General features: G+C 48.7%; 2 protein-coding genes and 1 non-coding gene across 4 annotated transcripts; all 3 read left to right on the forward strand.

Moving 5' to 3' along the window:
- Positions 1-706: 706 nt before the first annotated feature.
- LOC111839772 (26S proteasome non-ATPase regulatory subunit 4) lies at positions 707-6,881 on the forward strand. Its single transcript, XM_023804013.1, has 10 exons — positions 707-820; positions 2,839-2,979; positions 3,935-4,049; positions 4,174-4,260; positions 4,417-4,485; positions 4,561-4,776; positions 5,050-5,158; positions 5,273-5,410; positions 5,548-5,609; positions 5,758-6,881. The coding sequence occupies exons 1-10, from the start codon at positions 795-797 to the stop codon at positions 5,929-5,931; spliced, it is 1,137 nt and encodes a 378-aa protein (XP_023659781.1). The 5' UTR covers positions 707-794; the 3' UTR covers positions 5,932-6,881.
- A 693-nt stretch (positions 6,882-7,574) lies between these two features.
- Positions 7,575-18,924, forward strand: LOC111839724 (zinc finger protein 687b-like). 2 transcript variants are annotated; one of them, XM_023803931.2, is made up of 10 exons: positions 7,575-7,657; positions 9,271-11,706; positions 12,232-12,491; positions 12,717-12,901; positions 13,982-14,158; positions 14,412-14,574; positions 14,892-15,179; positions 15,258-15,370; positions 15,595-15,688; positions 15,801-18,924. In XM_023803931.2, exons 2-10 carry the CDS (start codon positions 9,291-9,293, stop codon positions 16,353-16,355), a joined length of 4,251 nt encoding a protein of 1,416 aa, XP_023659699.2. In that variant the 5' UTR covers positions 7,575-7,657; positions 9,271-9,290; the 3' UTR covers positions 16,356-18,924. The 2 variants fall into 2 exon arrangements, with proteins under 2 accessions (XP_023659699.2, XP_023659700.2); XM_023803932.2 differs by having other exon boundaries at positions 7,614-8,667.
- On the forward strand, positions 14,677-14,809 carry LOC140582030 (small nucleolar RNA SNORA13). Its single transcript, XR_011985065.1, has one exon. It is a non-coding gene; the product is annotated as a small nucleolar RNA SNORA13 (small nucleolar RNA).
- Positions 18,925-19,436: the final 512 nt, after the last annotated feature.

Below are 19,436 nucleotides of genomic sequence, written 5' to 3' on the forward strand. Positions count from 1 at the left end.
TGTAACATTTAGTTGGGCCACATTTAGCTTTGATTATTGTGCACATTTGTCAATGCATCCATCCACATGTTTATGTAACATCTCAAGATTTTTTTCCATCCAGATTTGCATTGATTTCTCGTTGAGATCTTGTATCGATCCATAAAATCTTCTTCAGCACATCTCAATGATTTTCAGTGGGCTTAAGGTCAAGACTCTGTGGTGGCCAATTCATGTGTGAAAATGATTCCTCACACTCCCTGAACCACTCTTTGACAATTCGAGCCTGATGAATGGATCAACTTAAAATATGCCCATGCCGTTAGGAAAGAAAAAATCCTTTCATGGGATAACCTGGCCATCCAAGAGATTCAGGTACTCAGCTGACTTCACTTTATTGCTGTATAATGTTGCTGAGCTGTAATAATGATCCAATCATTTGGGTCTTAAGTACTTGCTGATTTTAATTCAAATGGTGACATTTTTTGGCCAGGCAGTGTATTATTAGCCATGGGATTTGAACCCACAACCATCCAGACAAAAGCACAAACCATACTCCACTGAGCTATATACTAATCAGACCACGTTAGCTGCAGTAGTATGTGACAGTGTGGTATGTGACTTACAAAAGTATGTTTGAGCAATTTCGTTTTTAGACTGTGGGAATAAATGTATAAGCCCACGCATACAAAAAAAAAATGGGTTGCGGCGTAGCGAAGAACGTTTGCATCCGGGTTACCGAGCGACTCCGGCATTCTAACCAATGAGTGGCTGCGTTTCCCAGAGCCGTCAGGGAAGGACGCAAAGTTTCCAAAATGGTGCTCGAGAGTACTATGGTTTGGTAAGATAGATATATTTAAATCAGTATTTGTCCTTTATTTCCTTTGGTTAATTTACCACCATACTTTTGATTAACTGGCAAGCGTGATGTGATATCATTACATTTTGAATGAAGAGAAGGGTTTTGCTTTTACTTCTGTCTGTTCGCCGGGGTTCCGTATTTTCCTGAGTCATTACTGACAGCCCTGTTTAGTCGTGGCTAGTCGAGTTCGTTGTGTAGTAAAAATATTTTGAATTTATACTTCTGCGTCAGTCTAATCGAATATTTCAAGTGTACACATCTTAACGAATGTGCTGTGTTTGACGTATATCTAGCTGAACTTAGCATAAAACCGCTGAAATGTTATTAACGGCCGGTTCTTGGGGAACCCACTAAAACTAGCCAGCCAGCCAGCTAGTACGGCTACCAACGTGTTAATAATGCTGCCAGTCGAATCTGAAGGATTCATAATATAAACCACGCTTCGTTAATCCAGACAACTAAGACAAACTGTATTGGTGTCAGTGTAACGGGACTGTATAAGGGTAGTCATAGCTAGCTACATATGCTAATGGATGGGAAAGATTTGCTTGGTTTTCCTGCGATATCCAAAAATATACAAAACGCACATCACCAATAGTTATTTTTTTTTCCGCTCTTCTAGTAAAATGACGTCTTTTATCCAGCGGTAATTTGAATCCACCTCTTTTATTAGTGGCTGCCACAATCTATATATTTTGTCTATAGCGCCGATACTCTGTAGCAACCATAGACCGTAATACCCTTTTTAATGTCTGTGGGGTAGTACTCCCAAAAACATTTGTTATTCATTTTCTCTGTATAACATAGTACATTTTTGTCAGATTATTTGCACTGCATAGTATTTGGGTAGAGTGGTGGCTTTGAGGCTAGGGATCTGTGCTAGCAACTGGAAGGTTGTTGGTTCAAATCCCGTGAATGCCCAGAGTGATTCTATTCTGTTGGGCCCTTGAGCAAGGCCCTTAACCTGCAATTGCTTCATCCTGGGTATGATGTTAATCTACATCCAGCTCTGTAAGGAGGTCCTCCAACTTACAGGGAAAAACTTGGGGGCTGGTGGCTGGATTGGTACTCCAGCTACTGGGGGGAAAAATACTGAGGTGCTGAGGTATCACCTGCCACATGGCTGCACTCAGGTTCTCATCCCTGATGTGGTTTGCCGTGTGGTGGGTGCGGCAACGTGTTGTAATCAGTGCTGCTCCTTACCTCGTAGTATTTGGTTATAATGTGTTGAATAGAGCTGGTGAGTATCCAAATATATTAAGTCTATGCACTTCAAGGATTTCCTTGAACATTTTGGTGACAAGCTTTTCCTACTTATTGGAATGCCTTAGTATGGGTAACAATGTGCTTTCACACCTGTGTGGTGGGAGGGTTTGATTCCTGCCCCTGCTCTGTATGCAGTTTGCATATATGTACATTCCCTGGTGGCTGCAGAGATGGAAACGTGTATTTACATTTATCCAGGGGTCATACAGTACAGGGAAGGGGTAGAGTGTGTGTGCATGCGCATCCCTGGGATTTCAATCTGCGACCTTTGCTTTGCTGGGACTATGCTTTACTTGTTGAGGTACAGGAGCTGGGAAATTATCATCTGCAAATTGGCCTGTGCTGGTGTGTTTGTGTGTGTCTGTCTGTCGTGTGTGTGTGTGTGTGTGTGTGTGTGTGTGTGTGTGTGTGTGTGTGTGTGTGTGTGTGTCCGTCCTGCGATGGGGTGACATTGGTCGTGCCTCCTACCCTGGCCGTACTGGATGTCGGGCTGGTAGGGACACTGTGCCAAATAAGACCTAATGAAGATGGACTCTGTTGCTGTTTATATCTTGTTGTGCCAGTTTTATCATCAAGTTTTTTGAACTAGACCTTGAATTAAAGTTTTGTGTGTGGCTGTGTCACATCTGTCGTGGCAAGTCCTATATACTTATAAAACCATAACACTTAGCATAATTGTTTTATGCTCCCTTTTTAGTCCAATTAAATGTGCTTCGTTATCTGTCCTACAGTGTGGATAACAGCGAGTACATGCGCAATGGAGACTTCCTCCCTACGAGGCTACAGGCCCAGCAGGATGCCGTAAACATTGTTTGCCACTCTAAGACCCGCAGTAATCCCGAGAACAATGTGGGTCTCATCACAATGGCCAAGTAAGTGTGTGATGTTCTGCTTCTTTGATGGGGTATGTACAGCTCTGGAAAAAATGAAGAGATCACTCTATATCACATGTGTCAGACTGTAGTCCTAGGGGGCTGGAGCCCTGCACATTTTTGGGTTTCCCCACGTTTAACACACCTGATTCAACTTCTTGTGCTAATTACTACACAGCTGTTGAACTGAATCATTTGTGGTGGAACAGGGAAAGAACTAAGCTACACAGGGCTGTGGCCCTCCAGGACTGCAGTTTGACACCCCTGCTCTACATATATAAAAAATTTGTATTTTTAACTCCTGGTTTAATCCTGGTTCTGCTGGCAGAGGCTACACTGTGAGGCAGGCTGCTTCCAGGCTCAAAGTTTATAAGACAGCAGCACACAAGAACTGACAATAACCAAAAACCAGCCAGGTAGAGGGCAGAAGCAACTTTCTAATGCCAGAGTTGATAGTCAACTTATCCAGCAGTGCCTCATAAATCAGAGGATGCCCTCAAGTGACCTTCAAAAAGAATGGAAACATTAAGTTCAGGTGTGAAGTGCACTGCTAGGGCTATTCATAACAGGGTTCTAGGAGCAGGACTGAAGACCCATAAAGTAAGGAAAAAGCTCTTCATCAACGAGATACCCATAAATAGAGAAATGAGTGCAGCTGAAAGTTTTGCTGTGGTCTCCTAATTTTTCCCAGTATATTATTTTATTATTTTATTTCAGTATTATATATTTTTCCATTCTTTGTAATGGTGTGTCTGCTTATCACTGTTCTGCTGGGGCTCTTGGCAGATTCGTGCTCTGCGTCTGTGTGGCCATAACAGCATCACTGTGACTTGTGTGGGTGTAATACTCTGGATGTACCTGAAATATGTGAGCGTGATTGCAGGGCATGATGGTGCAATGTCAGTTCATAAGACTATACTTTTGATATATGCTTTTTAAATGTATCTTTCCACAGTAACTGTGAGGTGTTGACCACACTTACCCCAGACACGGGACGCATCCTCTCCAAATTGCATGCTGTCCAGCCTCGGGGCAAGATCAGCTTTTGCACTGGTATTCGAGTAGCACACGTGAGTCTCCCTGTGCACAGCGCACTGCACACTGCATGTCACTGGTGGCACATGTGAGTTGAGCAGTTTTATTTTTATCTGGTCAGTGAGTGTGCTTTGTTTACCAATGTCTGTCTCCATGTAGCTGGCTCTGAAACATAGACAAGGGAAGAATCACAAGATGCGCATCATCGCCTTTGTAGGCAGCCCTGTGGAGGACAATGAGAAGGATGTGAGTTTGTCTGTTTCAGTCATGGTAGCTGCTAGGTGTGTGCTAAAGCAGAGCAGGCAGGGCATCAGGAGTTCCTTATACATCAGAAAAACTTTCTCTGGCGAGAAACAACACTCACTCACTCTCTTTGCTCTCTCCGTGTGTCTCATCTAACAGCTGGTTAAATTGGCCAAACGGTTGAAGAAAGAGAAAGTAAATGTGGATGTAATCAATTTTGGGGAGGAGGTAAGGCTGGTGACCAGATGTCCGTAGCACTAACGTGTCTCCCAGTGCTGTTACTCACCTCCTTGTCCTCTGTAGGAGGTAAACACTGAGAAGCTCACTGCATTCATCAACACCCTGAATGGGAAGGAAGGTACAAGCTCTCACTTGGTGACGGTTCCACCAGGACCCAGCCTGGCCGACGCCTTGCTCTCCTCACCCATCCTAGCAGGAGAAGGGGGTTCCATGCTGGGCTTGGGAGCCAGCGACTTTGAGTTCGGGGTGGACCCCAGTGCTGACCCTGAGTTGGCATTGGTAAGGGTTAAATCCAAAAATGAGAATTCTCCTGTGTAGTAATGTAAGGGGATTAAATGTGTAGTAATATATTGCTGTACAAGGTTGTAGTGGGTGATGGGGGGGGTCTTAGAGAGCTGAAGATGGGGGACAGCTCCTATGGTGCATTCCAGTTCAAGTGGCTGCTTGCCCCCAGGCCTGCGAGTGTCCATGAGTCCTGGGGGGTTTTAGAGAGCTGAGGATGGGGGACAGCTCCTATGGTGTATTTCGGTTCAAGTGGCTGCTCGCCCCCAGGCTCTGCGGGTGTCCATGGAGGAACAGAGACAGCGGCAGGAGGAGGAAGCTCGGCGAGCGGCAGCCGCTTCCGCCGCAGAGGCTGGCATCCCCACTTCGGCTGGAGATGGTGAGTGATGGTGTCGTTTTTCAGGAATTGGCTGTCCTCAGCTTGCTTTTTGAAGATGGAGCCTCATGTAAAGGCTTTGGTTTGTAGATCTCTCTTCCTGTCCCATATGAACAGAATCAGAGGAGGCTCTGCTGAAGATGTCTGTGTCCCAGCCGGAATCTGGGGCTGCTGTGCTGCCGGACTTCAGTAGCATGACGGAGGAGGAGCAGATTGCCTATGCCATGCAGATGTCTTTGCAGGGAGCTGGGGGCGGTAAGTCTGACTGCCTGCTGCCACTTCCGCCTCTCCGGGACTCTGCACGCTATCACTTCTGCTCAGTACTAGCTGTTGATCGGTTACACTGTAGTCACCTTTTCCCCACTTTCGCCCTGCTTTATATGTTTGCGCAGATTATGGTGAGCCTGTTGCTATGGACACAGGAGTCCCAATGGACACAGCTGATTCAGCAAAGGTAGGCAGTCTGGTGCTGTGGACGGTCTCGTTTTGAAGAATGTGGATGGTGTTATGATGTAAGTTGACCGTGCAGTTCTTTTTATTCAATTTTACTACCCCAATCTTTTCCCTGTGTCTTGGTGTCCGGCCCGTTTCATCATCCTCAGGAGGAGGATGACTATGATGTGATGCAGGACCCCGAGTTCCTTCAGAGCGTGTTGGAGAATCTGCCGGGTGTGGACCCCAACAACGAGGCCATCCGCAATGCCATGGGGTCCCTGGCCTCGCAGACGGGAGCGAAGCCACCGGATTCTAAGAAAGATGACGAGAAGAAGAAGTGAAGCCTGGATAAGCAGATGTGATGAGGACACCCCCAGGCACACATTTCACTGATCTGAAAGGACAACTGTTAGAAATGGACAGCAGAGGTGACATTTAGGTGGGCATAGTGTTAGTTTGGAGTGACTTTTTGACAGTTGGGCCTCCACACCAGACAAAGGACATGGAGGGTATCACATAAAGACAGGCGCATTACATTAGACACATCTAAAACCTTGTACGTTACAAAAATGTTGTATACTAAATAGCTATGTCTCCCTCTTTGCTTTTGTTTTTCATTTTCTATTGCAATTAAAAATGCTGAAGTACCTGCATGTCTCTTTCAATTCCCTGCTCTCTTTCCCTACTATTTCTCAGCCTGTTGCTCATTTAATATGAAATTGAAACCTGAGTACAAATAAACTTGAATACTGCGACGTGTTAGTGTTTCGCCCCTGTGTGCCTTTAGTGCATGTGGAAGGCAGGAAATCTGACCATTACAGATAGCTTGCTGTTGCAAACGAGTATGGTGCATCTATGCCTTTTACATGCCAGGTTTGTTGTGGGCAGTGGCGGGGCAGCCTTAACACTGAAATTTGACATGCTTTCAGAATAAATCCAAAACAGATTGATTTAGAACTTCTTGATACAGTGTTTTGTTGTTAATTTCTCTCACGCACCCCTGCTTGGAAGTGTGAATGTGGTGATTAGGGGTTTGTTCTGGGGCTGAGGACAGTTATCTGTGGTCATCTGGTGTCTAGTACTAGGTTAGTTAATAAGGATGGAAGACAAAATTATACATGTAACCATTTTTAAAAAAGGTTTTGAACTGCGTCTTTCTGATGCTTTCTGTAAATCACAGGTTTGTCCTGATTGGTCTGTGCACCTCAGGGGGATCTGAGGTATTCAGGTTATTGCTGTGCATTGAAGTGTTTTATGTATACAAAAGAATAAAAGGAATATGAACCTGTTACTTCACTGAATATCTTCAGACTATGTGCAACTTTTAAAGTTTTTTCTAATATAGACATGAATAATCTTTGGGGACAGAATGACAGTCAAGTGCCGTTATTGCACATATAAATATTTTTTTCTTTGACAACACTGGGGACAGGTGGACATTGCAAAAATTAGGCAATATTAACGTTTTATTATTCAAAGCACAACATCTTTTCCAAACAATTAAACAGGAATTCCGCATAATTTTTTTTTTATGCTGGATCCAGGAATCAATGGCTTGATTGTGATTTCTCGGGTACTTTACTACATTACTAACTAGACTACAGCATCCAAAAACTAAACTGGGGGTCCAACACTAAGGTACGCAAGTATTGGAAATAACTGCCAGGATAAATAATTATCCAGTTAAAATAAATTCCTGATTAATTGTCGGGGAATCCAATACATGCTGCCCTTGTTCTTCACGGCATTTTGGAATAGATACGCACAGAAAAACGTAACCTGTCCGTATTTTACATGCGGTAAACGTAAGGTCCGAAAAGGCCGAAAGTAAAACCAAACAAAAAATAATAAATTACAATTTTCCAAGAAAGAAAAAATCTGAAAAGGTGTTCAGATCCTTTAGTTTTATATAGCTTACCCTAAGATTTGGTACCATATTCAATTTATAGTTCAAAATTAAGGGAAGTATATTTTAGGTGTATATATCTATCAGGAAGGCCAGTCTCGTCATGTGATCGGAAGCTGATGCTGCAACTGGAGTGAGAGCGTCGGGAATCTTAGAGATAGGTAAACAAGTTTAAAATTTCTGATAGAAATGGCAGCATTATACAGCGTTTCAGATGTATAGTATTTACAGGAACGCATGAAAAATCTCGATGCACTAACATGCGCCAACTAAGGCCAGTTTTAGAAACTCGAAATGGCCGTTGTGCTAGCTAGCGATCACTAGCTAGCCCCAGCGAGGTTGAGGGGGAGCTTAAAATAAACTTACACGAATAAATAGATTATCATCAATTTTTCTTTAAACTATAGGGGTCCAGCATAAAGTTATTAGTCAGTTTTTCGCATCCATGAATCGAGCATTTCGATTGTATTACAGCTAACGAGTTGCTCTATTTTATTTGCTAGCGTCAACTGGCTCGATAAGTAAACTGAATTGGACGCATACTATTTATGTAAAATATTTTCGTCTTAAAACGATGAGTTTTAACAGGCTGATAAACATTACTTACTTCCCGTCACTTCAGAACTCTAAAACGTCAGTGATTCGGTGTGTTTATATGTCCGATAGGTATTTTTCAGTTTTGTTTAGCTCTGAAAATCGTTGGCACGGCTGACAGTGAATATGAATACTCGTTTACAGTGTTCCATATAAACTTATCGTAATCGTCTGGGATCGTACATTTATTTCGTTTAAACAGAAAACACTTTGAAATGAGAGCATTCATCCGTAAGGATCAGTATCTTTCCGTCCGGATCTAGGGGATCGAGGGGCCGCCTGGACGATCGGGTCATGCGCGCTCTCAGTAATGCTAATGGAAGCCCTGGGTGATATTGGAAAATCACAAAATTGTGAAATAAAAACTAATCAAGGCCTATGTCTCTCAAGCTCCTCAATTAGGAAATGAAACCTAGACAGGTGGCTGCTGGTGTAGACCTGGTGTCCATGTGCGCGAGGACACCTTGCAAGATAAGGTCATGGTGCAGATACTTTAGTTCAGTGCAGTCGTGAAGGTGTACTACTCTGGTCAGAAGTCCATATTTGTAGCTTTTTGTTTACTCTGCTGCCGTGCCAGGTGAGCATTTCTGTGGTCATGGCAACTTGCAAGAGCTTTGTGTGCTGCCTCCTGCCGACGTATCACTAGGCTGGATGGTAACAAAGCATAAGTCACGTTTGGCTGTATTTTTGTAGTGAGATGTGAGACTTCAGTGGTGTGTGGGTCACATTTAGCCATGCTGCTGTCATATATGCTACATTTTACTGCCCATTTAAAGTGCAAGATGCAGTAGTTAGCTGCAGAATATGCAGCCTAGTATAAAATGTTTGTGCTGGACACATAGGTGTTTTGTGATTACATAAATTTTCCCGCATAACTAAATTTGAGAGCATTAATTATCAAGCACAGCAGCTGCAAGCGATGATATGTCGCAGTGCTCAGACTGTGACATTCCCCCATCTTCCGTTATGTTCCATGCCCTTTGTGTCTCACTGTCATCATTGTCTTTGCTACTGTAGCTGCACTTGATATGTTTCCATCTTCTGCAGGACATAAATGAGCAGTTTAGTAAGATTTGACATGTTTTGGTAGCAGTACAGTGTAATCAGTGTAATGATGTATCTTTGTCGTTATGCCCCGTTCTGTTACCCCCTCTGTACCCCCCCCTGGCCTTGGCTGCAGCTTCCTCTCCACACGCCTAAATGGGGGACATGAAGACTCCAGATTTTGATGACCTGCTGGCAGCGTTTGACATTCCAGATATCGATGCAAAAGAAGCCATCCAGTCTGCCCCTGAGGAAATGGAAGGACACCAGGTCCTTGGGAAGGCGGAGGGCACTGGCGCCCCCCCTCTGAGACCCCCAAGCCCCCTGGATCCCCAGGGTCTCCCTCCTCCCGGCCAGGGTGACACCTCTATTGTCAGTGTCATCGTGAAGAACCGAGTGCGCCCTGACAGCAGCGGAGGGGCAGAGCTGGAGCACAGCAAGGAGAGCCTGGCTAACAGCCCTGGGGCTGCGGCCAGCGGAGCGGCTGGGGCTGGGGGCAGGACTGAGGCTGGCGGGGTCCTCATGGGCTCCCGGCTGGGCCCCAGAATGCCAGGCTTGGTACTGTCTCAGCCTCCCAGCCACAACAGCTTTGGAACCACAGCCATGTCGCAGAGTCAGTCCAATGGGGAAATCTGGCCCCCGTGCTCCCCAAAAACAGCCTCCGAGGGCGGGGCCTTGGGTGTGCGGACAGCCAGGCGAGACAGCAATGTTTTGGACAGGCCAAAACCCCTGATGAGTCCGGGAGATCCCTTAGGAAAAGGGAGTAAAATAGGGCTTTTACAGCAGGAGTCCAGCCCCCTGGGAGCAGATCCAGGCAAAGCCCCTGGCTCCTTTGCCCCCTCCCCCTTTGCTGGTTCTGCCCCCCAGATGTCGGGAGTGTCCCCGGGACTGTCGTCCTCTTTCTTTACTCCTTCAAAGCCGATGCCCCCAGCCACCTCCAGTCCATCTTCTCTCCCTGCTAGTCTTCACCTCTCTCACCCTGCGATGTACCCTTCACCTCCGCTGCGCGCTTCTCAGGGCCTTAATGGCGCACAGCAGTCTGCCTCTGCGGTTTTTCGTCGCTTGGAGTCGGATGAGGAGGACTCGGAGCCAGACTTTGGGAGTCCCTTGGTGATTCAGGAAAGCGTCGAATCCCCAGTATGTTCTCCACCCAAACTGTCTCATTATCATCGGTCTCCTCCTAAGGTCCTCCTTTCCACTTCTCCCCGTCTAGTTCCACTGGCGCCTACTTCAAACAAAGTCGGTGTTCTGCCAGGCCCTGGGTCGCCGTCCCCTCCTTCTTTTCCTCCAGCTCCCTCTTTTCCTCCAGCTCCCTCTTTACCTGCAGCCAGTAGTCCTGGGCAGGAAGACAGGAATCCTGAACATGTCAAAGAGGAGCGGGATTCTCCCGAAAGCCCTGAGCCAGAAACCCCCAGCGGTGCAGCTCCCACATGCTCTCAGCCCGCCGCTCCGACCCTCAAAGGTGACTCTGGCCCAGGTTCATCTTCGGAAGCTAAGAACAGGGACAGAGAATTGCTCGGTATCAAAAAGGAGGACGACGGGGAGCTCGAGGAAGGCAAAGCGGACGGATCAGCTGAGGACAAGACCTGCGTAGGAGATCTTGGAGGTGAGGGCACCAAAAAGGAGGTGGTTAAAATGGAGGTGCAGGATCAGGAGGAGGTCACTGCTGTCCTGGGTAGACCCTCGTCGGAAGGGAGCACTCTCCTTTCCCGGCCCCTGAAAGTGCGCATCAAGACCATAAAGACTTCCAGCGGCGGCATCACCAGGACCGTCACCCGAGTGGCAGCCAAAGGTGCCCCGCAGTCCAGCAGAGGCCAGGCAGGGGGTCGGGCAGTGGCCACCAGGCAGAGGAAAGCCGACGTAGACGCCTCCCAACCGATAGCAGCAAAGAGCTCCCTGCTGCCGGTGTCCACCCTGCAGGATGCCAGTAGCGCCATGCTCGTGGCAGCTAGCAAGGCTCAGACCAAGCTGGCAACCGCCGCATCCGAGAGGGCCAAGGCGTCTGGGGCAAAGGCCACCATTCCCTGTACGTCTGGCACAGCCACCCCCTCCAAATTCACCATGGGCATCGGTGGGGTCGCGGTCCGCCCCACGGCGCAGAAGGCTGTCAACGGCGCTGCCGCTCCAGCTGGTGGCCAGCAGATGTCCAAGCCGGCCTCCATCGTGAGTGGCACTGGCACTGTTATCTCGCGCAGCCAGTCAAGCTTGGTGGAAGCTTTTAACAAGATCCTGAACAGCAAGAATCTGCTGCCCAGCTACCGGCCGGACCTGTCCTCCCCCCCGCCTGCCGAGTGGAGCCTCCCACTGCCCTCCAGCGGCTACCGCTGCCTGGAATGCGGCGATGCCTTTGCCCTCGAGCGCAGCCTGGCACGCCACTACGACCGGCGCTCCTTACGCATTGAGGTCACCTGCAACCATTGCGCCAAGCGGCTGGCCTTCTTCAACAAGTGCAGCTTGCTGCTGCATGCACGTGAGCACAAAGAGAGCGGTCTGGTCATGCAGTGCTCCCACCTGCTAATGAGGCCCATCCCCATCGAGCAGATGGTGGGCCAGCAGGACACCACGCCCATTGGTGAGTCCCTCTCTGCCCTCCTGTCAGTCCATGTGGGCACTAAGCAGAGATGCTGCACCACGTTTTGTCTGATGGTGATAAATGATCTTTGCTGAGGGATAAGAAGCTTTGCAATGGAAAGAAGTGAGAGGTCACACATTTCATTAGGCCAGTGATTGATGATGACTGTCACGTTTTGCGAGAATATTGAGGCTTGGATGATCTCTGCTTTTTGCATGTGCTGCCAGGATTATTTGCATATGCATTTAATTTCAAATTTTGGGTTTTCCCTTTAGTGTACAGCTCAGGTTCTTAGTAACTAAATGTTAACTGTGACATTTGAATGCTGGAAACATGACTTGCTTCAAGACATAAGATTTACTGAATTGCCTTTAAATTTGATATGAATTCATATATTTAGTAATTAGCTTCATCGTTTTCTTCCAAAAAGTCCATTTCTACAGAATTGCTTTGGTCCCGTCCGAAATGAAGCAGCAAGTCCTTGTTCTTTGGGGTTTAACCGATGGTGTCCTCCCTCTCTTCCAGGTGTCCTCTCTCCGGTGACCCCATCGACGGCCGGGGCTGCTGGCCCCATCGTCCCCAGCACATTGAAGGAGGGGCCTGCCACCCAGCCCAATCCTCCCCGGCGGGCCCCCGAGGGCCCCCTGGCCTCCCTGCCGTTGCCCTGCCCCAAGGTGGAACCCCTGCAGTATCACGGCTTTAAGTGTCCCGAGTGCCATAGCCAATTCGCCGGAGCTACGGAGCTCGCTGCCCATTTCCAGGAGGTCAAGGCGGAGTCCAGCAGCGTGAGTCCTCATGGGTCCCGGGGCCACTTTCTGCGCCACTTCCTTTTGCCTTTCGTAGGTCTGGCCCAGTGAGACTCTCTGCCTTCATGACTTTGAGAGGTTATTTTTACTGAGGAGGCGCAGGAAGTGGTAAGCAGCTGGGAGGGCTCTGGGGTCGGGCCTCTGCTTGGAAGTTCATAGTGAACATGGTGATGAGTGTGTGCTGACGTGAGCGTGTCCCTGCAGACATGCACGCTGTGCTCCCCAGCCATGATGCTGCCCAACGGCTGCAGCGCCGCCGCCCACCAGCGCATCCACAAGCACCGCGCACCACACGTCTGCCCCGAGTGCGGGGGCTCCGCCCGCCAGGCCAGCTTCCAGACCCACCTGGACGAGGCCTGCATGCACTTTGCCCGCCGCATCGGCTACAGGTCGGGCCCGATCACCACCATCGCCATAGCAGTAAAATACTGTCATGTTTCGAGCCGATGCTTTGAACCCCTGTAGCCCGTTTCGAGCAGTTGCACACGGAAAAGCACTTGTATCAGAAGTCTGACTGGCTCTGTTATATCAGCAGGATAGGGACCATGGGACACGGTGCTCAGTAGGGCCCTCTAGGGTCACGGGATATGAAATGCATGCCGTTCACCCGTCATTATGCAAGCACACTGCCAGTAAGCTGCCTGAGAAAACATGCTCGTTTGAGGCATGTTTTACCAGTCTGGTGTCCTTTCATATGACCTATGAGATATTGTCTCCCGGTGGTGTAGCAGGAGGCGCTGCTGCCTCACGCCTTCACTGCCTCGAGTTCTGCGATTCCTGGAATATGCTCCAGGCTAGCATCACAACTCTGCACTGCATCTTTTCCACTATTTATTACTAACCTTTATTTCGTTTCACTGTTGGAATCAAGGCCCGTATGCACATAAACTGCACACAGGGTGAGTGTGTTATCAATTGGGTGCAAAAATCACTTCAGAGAGACTACAGAGACCAGCCTCTTGTGTTCAGCCTAATCCGACAAAGTATAAGAGGGACACGGAAGCCCCATCCGGGTGCTCAATAAGGGCCCCTCTGGACGAAGGCCATGAAGGCAAATTCATGCCCACGCTGGTTACAGAGGGCAGCTTTGTCACTGCGATGGTATAGAGGTGTTACCCTCAGCAGGGGCTGCTGACGGGTGATGAGTCTCACTGCGAAGGCCTGGCTTCCTCATGTTTGCCTCGTGCTTATAAAGGAGACTGGCTGAGGGCGTGTTTCCGCCTGTCCCTCTGCCCATAGTGGTGCACGGAGAGCTGTTATTCCCTAGCCTCAGAGGGTGAGAAGATGCCACCACTTATGTCAATTCTTAGAGAGAATCCGACAGGATGATGTACAGTGTCAGTGTGCCCCTATCCTCTTCCTGCTGAAATTTTTCTAATTAGTTCTAATAAACTGCGTCTTTAAAATACAAAAGAACATTGGAGTTGAGAGTCCTTTTGCCCTTACTGTCCCTCTGATCCGCCCTGCAGGTGTTCCAGCTGCCTCATTGTGTTTGGGGGCCTGAACTCCATCAAGACACACATCCAGGTGGCCCACTGCGAGGTCTTCCACAAGTGTCCCAACTGCCCCATGGCCTTCAAGTCCTCCGCTGGGGCTGGTAGCCATATTAGTTCCCAGCACCCTTCGCTGGGCAGCGTGCAGGCCAAGTAAGGTGCCACATGGGACCGAGGCATGTAGTCGGACCCAAATAGCATGTTAGAAAGTGCAGTTAGCCAGACTGCTTGCATTGACACTGTATGCATATTTTAGCATGTCTGCCTCACTGTGTTGAACTGCTAGCAAGTTGTTCTGTGACGGTCTTGATGTGCTAGTACCCAGTTTTGGTTGCCTGCTGCTTTTTTGTTGTTTGATCTGACAGGCTGTCCTTCCTCATGAACCTTCCATTGTCCATTTATGCAGGATGATCTACAAGTGTGTGATGTGTGACACCGTTTTTACCCAGAAGCCTCTGCTCTACGTGCATTTTGACACACATCTGGCTAAGCAGAAAGTGCACGTCTTCAAGTGCCCTGATTGTACCAAACTTTACGCTCAGAAAAGTTCCATGATGGAGCACATAAAGGTTTGTCATTTTTTATGAAGTTGTAGTTTCACTTCTGTTCTCTTGATCTTTGAGCGGGTTCCTGCTCTACATGAAAGGTAGGGCACTTTCCACATGAAGCCTTGCCTTTTTGTGTTGCACATTCATGTTTTCAGTGTGAATGTGCTGTCACCAAAGGCATACATCATCTCTTGTGTTGGCCTTAGCAAGGTGTCAACAGTGTCACCTTGTATTAAGTTCTACAACAAGAACATGACACTGTGCTGATCCTTCTACCATGTTCATGTTCCTGACCTTTGACACTGACCTGTTTTCATTCTGGAATGTCTCTCTGCCAGACAACCCACAGAGGCTTGTCCGTGAAACAGGAGGCCCCAGCCTCCTCTGTGCCCCCCACCACCAATCCTGAGAGCTCTGACGGAGAGGACTGGGCTGGGGACCCAGAAGACTGCGAGGAGGATGGGGAGGCAGGGGAGCAGGGCCCTGATGAGGCCCCCAGCTCTCCGGAAGCAGGTCTGGGGCCCTCAGCTCAGAGTGCGTCTTTGGAGTGGACGTGCACACAGTGTGGAGCGCACTGTGCAGAGCGGGAGGACTACGTGAGCCACATGCGGAAGGAGCACGGCAAGGTGTGTGGCCGCTCCCCAGGGGGTCTGCGCCAGGTGCACGGCGCCATAAGCTTAACTCTGCCACCTGTCACTCCCCAGGCCATGAAGAAGTTCCCATGTCGCATGTGCGAGCGCTCCTTCTGCTCTGCCCCCAGCCTGCGACGCCACGTGCGAGTCAACCATGAGGGCATCAAAAGGGTCTTCCACTGCCAGTGCGTCTGTCTATCCTCCTCCTGCGACCTGGGCTCTGCCCAGTTGTTTAGCCTTTGCTCTGGGGATTCGTGGAGTTTTTTTTTTTTTTTTGGGTTTGGGTTTGGCCTGGGTTTTGTCTGTGTACCCCACCCCCTGTTCTGCATGGTTAGCTGTCTCTGGCTGAGAGTTTTTCACCCTGTGTGTGAGGTTGTGAGGATGGTCACGCCATGCTGTCCATGTGCAGGTACTGCACTGAGGGCAAGCGGACCTTCAGCAGCCGGGTCATTCTGGAGAACCACATCCGGGTCCGGCATGGTGTCAGGAGCAGGAATGAACAGGTATCTCAAAATCGTTTTTTCACTGCTAATTGTGAGCTGTTGATTCACGGCACCTTTATAGAACACCAGAACATTTCTCCCCATATAAAAAGTTTTCGCCCGCCCCCCCCAGAGACCGGAACTATCCCGAAAGCGCCTGGCCCCTGGTGCCCCTACAGCGGAGGCCAATGGCAATTCCTCTGAGCAGGAGGCTGAGCTAACCCGGATGGGAGAGGAGACAGAAGCATCGCGGAGCGCAGGCGGCGGTGAGGAGGACAGCGGGGAGGACAGCAGGCCAGTGAAGCGGCCCCGGGGCTCCGAGGAGGTCCCCAGCGATGGGCGCTTCCATTGTGTGCCGTGTGGCTTCTCTACAGAGGACCAGCACGAGTTTCAGCAGCACATCCCACAGCACCGCACCGAAGCTGGGGCCCAATGCTCCCAGTGTGGCGCCTGCTTCGCCTCAGCCAGCTCATTGAGCCGGCACTGCTTCATCAGTCACCGTGTGCGCACTGCCCCTGGGCCCGGTGACCGCAGCCCGTCCCCCTCGGGGCAGGATGAGGACAGCGAGGGCAGCCTTGGCTGCAAAGTGTGTGGCCGGCACTTTGATAAGGCTTCGGACCTGACCACGCACTTCCGCACACATGGCATGGCCTTCATCGCCGCTCACAAGACTGACAAACTGGTATAGGGGCACAAGGAGGTGCTGTCAGACCGCTTGGTACTGGTGGTGTGAGAGTGCACTACATGTGCGTTCATCTCCATCTCAGGTCATTTGGTATTGTCAGTGATACTGCCTTGGGAATCCTGTCCATGCAGATGGACACCTCTGCGCTGAAGTTGAGTTTGTGAAGAAGTGAGCTCTGCGCCATGGTCTCCCTACTGTATATCAGAAGTGAGCTCTGCACCGTGGTTTTCCTGCTCTATATCTGAAGAGAGCCATGTTCTCCCTGTTTACGTTGGAAGTAAGCTCGACTCCATGGTCTCATTGCTCCACATCAGAAGCGAGCTCTCCGCCATGGTCTCGCTGCTTTACTTCGGAAGCGAGCTCTGCGCCCTGGTCTCACTGCCCTACTTCAGAAGTGAGCTCTGCGCCATGGTCTCACTGCTCTACTTCGGAAGCGAGCTCTGCGCCATGGTCTCACTGCTCTACATCAGAAGTGAGCTCTGCGCCATGGTCTCACTGCTCTACTTCGGAAGCGAGCTCTGCGCCATGGTCTCACTGCTCTACATCAGAAGCGAGCTCTGCGCCATGGTCTCACTGCTCTACATCAGAAGCGAGCTCTGCGCCATGGTCTCACTGCTCTACTTCGGAAGCGAGCTCTGCGCTATGGTCTCACTTTTCTACATCAGAAGCGAGCTCTGCGCTATGGTCTCACTTTTCTACATCAGAAGCGAGCTATGCGCCATGGTGTCACTGCACTACATCAGAAGCGAACTCTGCGCCATGGTCTCACTACTCTACATCGGATGTGAGTGCTCCGCCATGGTCTCCCTCTACATCAGAAGTGAGCTCTGCGCTATGGTCTCACTGCTCTACATCAGAAGCGAGCCCTGCACCATGGTCTCCCTGCTGTACATTGTTGTGCATATCCTACCTGTATCCTTGTGTCCCCCAGTCAGGTCCTGCAGACTTGTAGATATATAGCTTTCTTTGTTGTTTTCTCATTGCTTGATAATCCATGATCTTTAGCTCTTATATTTGACTTATTTTCTGATGTAAAAATGGGAAAAAAACGTAGTTCAGAACTACTGGAGCAACAGACTGCCCCCTGCAGGTCGCAGGTGCTTTACGTTGTGCACTGTCACTCCACAATATCTGGTTCAGCTGAGGAAAATTCTACACAGGCATTTTTTGTTTCTGTGGGAAGACTAAAAACAAGATTTAATGAACACTATTTTTTCTACTAATCACATAATATAATTGTATTTAATTACATTAGCTAATTATTTTTAATAATTGTCATGGTTTACCTTACTGTGTTTTTTTTTTTTGTTTTTTAGAAGTTTAAAGAATTATGAAAAATTTCTTCAGTCTATTTGGCCTTTTACTTTATTTCTATACATATTGAAATGGGGTTTAGATTTTGGATTTTTGTCACTCTCCCAAGACCCTAGCGCTAGTTTCTGTGCTGCTAGGAGCAGCTGGTGGCACCCAAGACCCTAGCGCTAGTTTCTGTGCTGCTAGGAGCGGCTGGTGGCACCCAAGACCCTAGCTCTACAGTTACTGTGCTGCTAGGAGCGGCTGGTGGCACCCAAGACCCTAGCTCTACAGTTACTGTGCTGCTAGGAGCGGCTGGTGGCACCCAAGACCCTAGCTCTACAGTTGCTGTGCTGCTAGGAGCGGCTGGTGGCACCCAAGACCCTAGCTCTACAGTTGCTGTGCTGCTAGGAGCTGCTGGTGGCACCCAAGACCCTAGGCCTACAGTTGCTGTGCTGCTAGGAGCGGCTGGTGGCACCCAAGACCCTAGCTCTACAGTTACTGTGCTGCTAGGAGCGGCTGGTGGCACCCAAGACCCTAGCTCTACAGTTGCTGTGCTGCTAGGAGCGGCTGGTGGCACCCAAGACCCTAGCTCTACAGTTGCTGTGCTGCTAGGAGCGGCTGGTGGCACCCAAGACCCTAGCTCTACAGTTACTGTGCTGCTAGGAGCGGCTGGTGGCACCCAAGACCCTAGCTCTACAGTTGCTGTGCTGCTAGGAGTGGCTGGTGGCACCCAAGACCCTAGCTCTACAGTTGCTGTGCTGCTAGGAGCGGCTTGTGGCACAGAGGGACTGTGGGAGCCCAGACTGAGCTTGGCTGCCCAGCTGGACCTGCTGCTGTAGCAGACAAGAAGTTTGTACATATATGTGCCCCCTGCACAGACTGGTAGACTTAGGAAGCTCCATGAATTCTGCTTTGCTGTGACAATGTGAAAGCGATATTGTGCACTTGTCATTTCAGCTGTCTGAATGCTAATGAATTGATTGTACTTTTTATGTAGCCTAAATTTTAAAGCAGTTAGTACAAAATGCTTTTACTGTATGCCTGATGATTATGTACAAACGAGAAGAAAAGGTTTTTAATAGTTTGTACAAATAATCTTGCCTGTCGTCTCACTGATGATAATCTCTCTATAGGTTTTTTTTTTTCTAGAACTCATGTCACCATGAAAAATGTTGCCTAATCAATTTATCAGTGATTTTTCTGTTTTCCTCCCATTATTCATCTTAACGAGAGAAATCATTTCTTGTTGTTTTAAATAAATGATGTATGTTTGGGATGGTCAGTATCTTACTGTTTTCTTAGACAGGAGTGCTGCTGTCATAGGCACTGTAAATATTTGGCAGTCAAAGCGGGGTGCGGTCACACGGCTGTAAGCCTGCCCACTGCATTCGTGCTAATCTCAAGTAAGAAAATCTAGTTATTAAAAATGTGCTTTCATAATTAATTATGTTAAACTCCAGAAAAGACAATGTCTTATTCAGATGGTCAGTGCAAATTTCTTATGAGGTGGTGTCTCAGACAGATCGATGCTTTGGAGGTTTTATATCAAGATAGAGAAATATGAATTTCCAGAGCCGTATTTTCTGATGTGGGTCTGAGGCGGCTGAACCTACAGCAGCCATACAAACATGCCGTATTCTCAACTTTTCAGAGGTAAGCTACGCTTTGTAACTTGATGGTGCTGAGAGGCAACCTTAAGTAAAATAAGAGCCATACAGTTGTAATGACCAAAAACATGTTTGTAGGTTCATTTGGCTAAAATGAGGTCACTGCAGGGTTGTTGCACCT

The sequence above is a fragment of the Paramormyrops kingsleyae genome, chromosome 23 (assembly GCF_048594095.1).
Source record: "Paramormyrops kingsleyae isolate MSU_618 chromosome 23, PKINGS_0.4, whole genome shotgun sequence".
Taxonomy (NCBI): domain Eukaryota; kingdom Metazoa; phylum Chordata; class Actinopteri; order Osteoglossiformes; family Mormyridae; genus Paramormyrops; species Paramormyrops kingsleyae.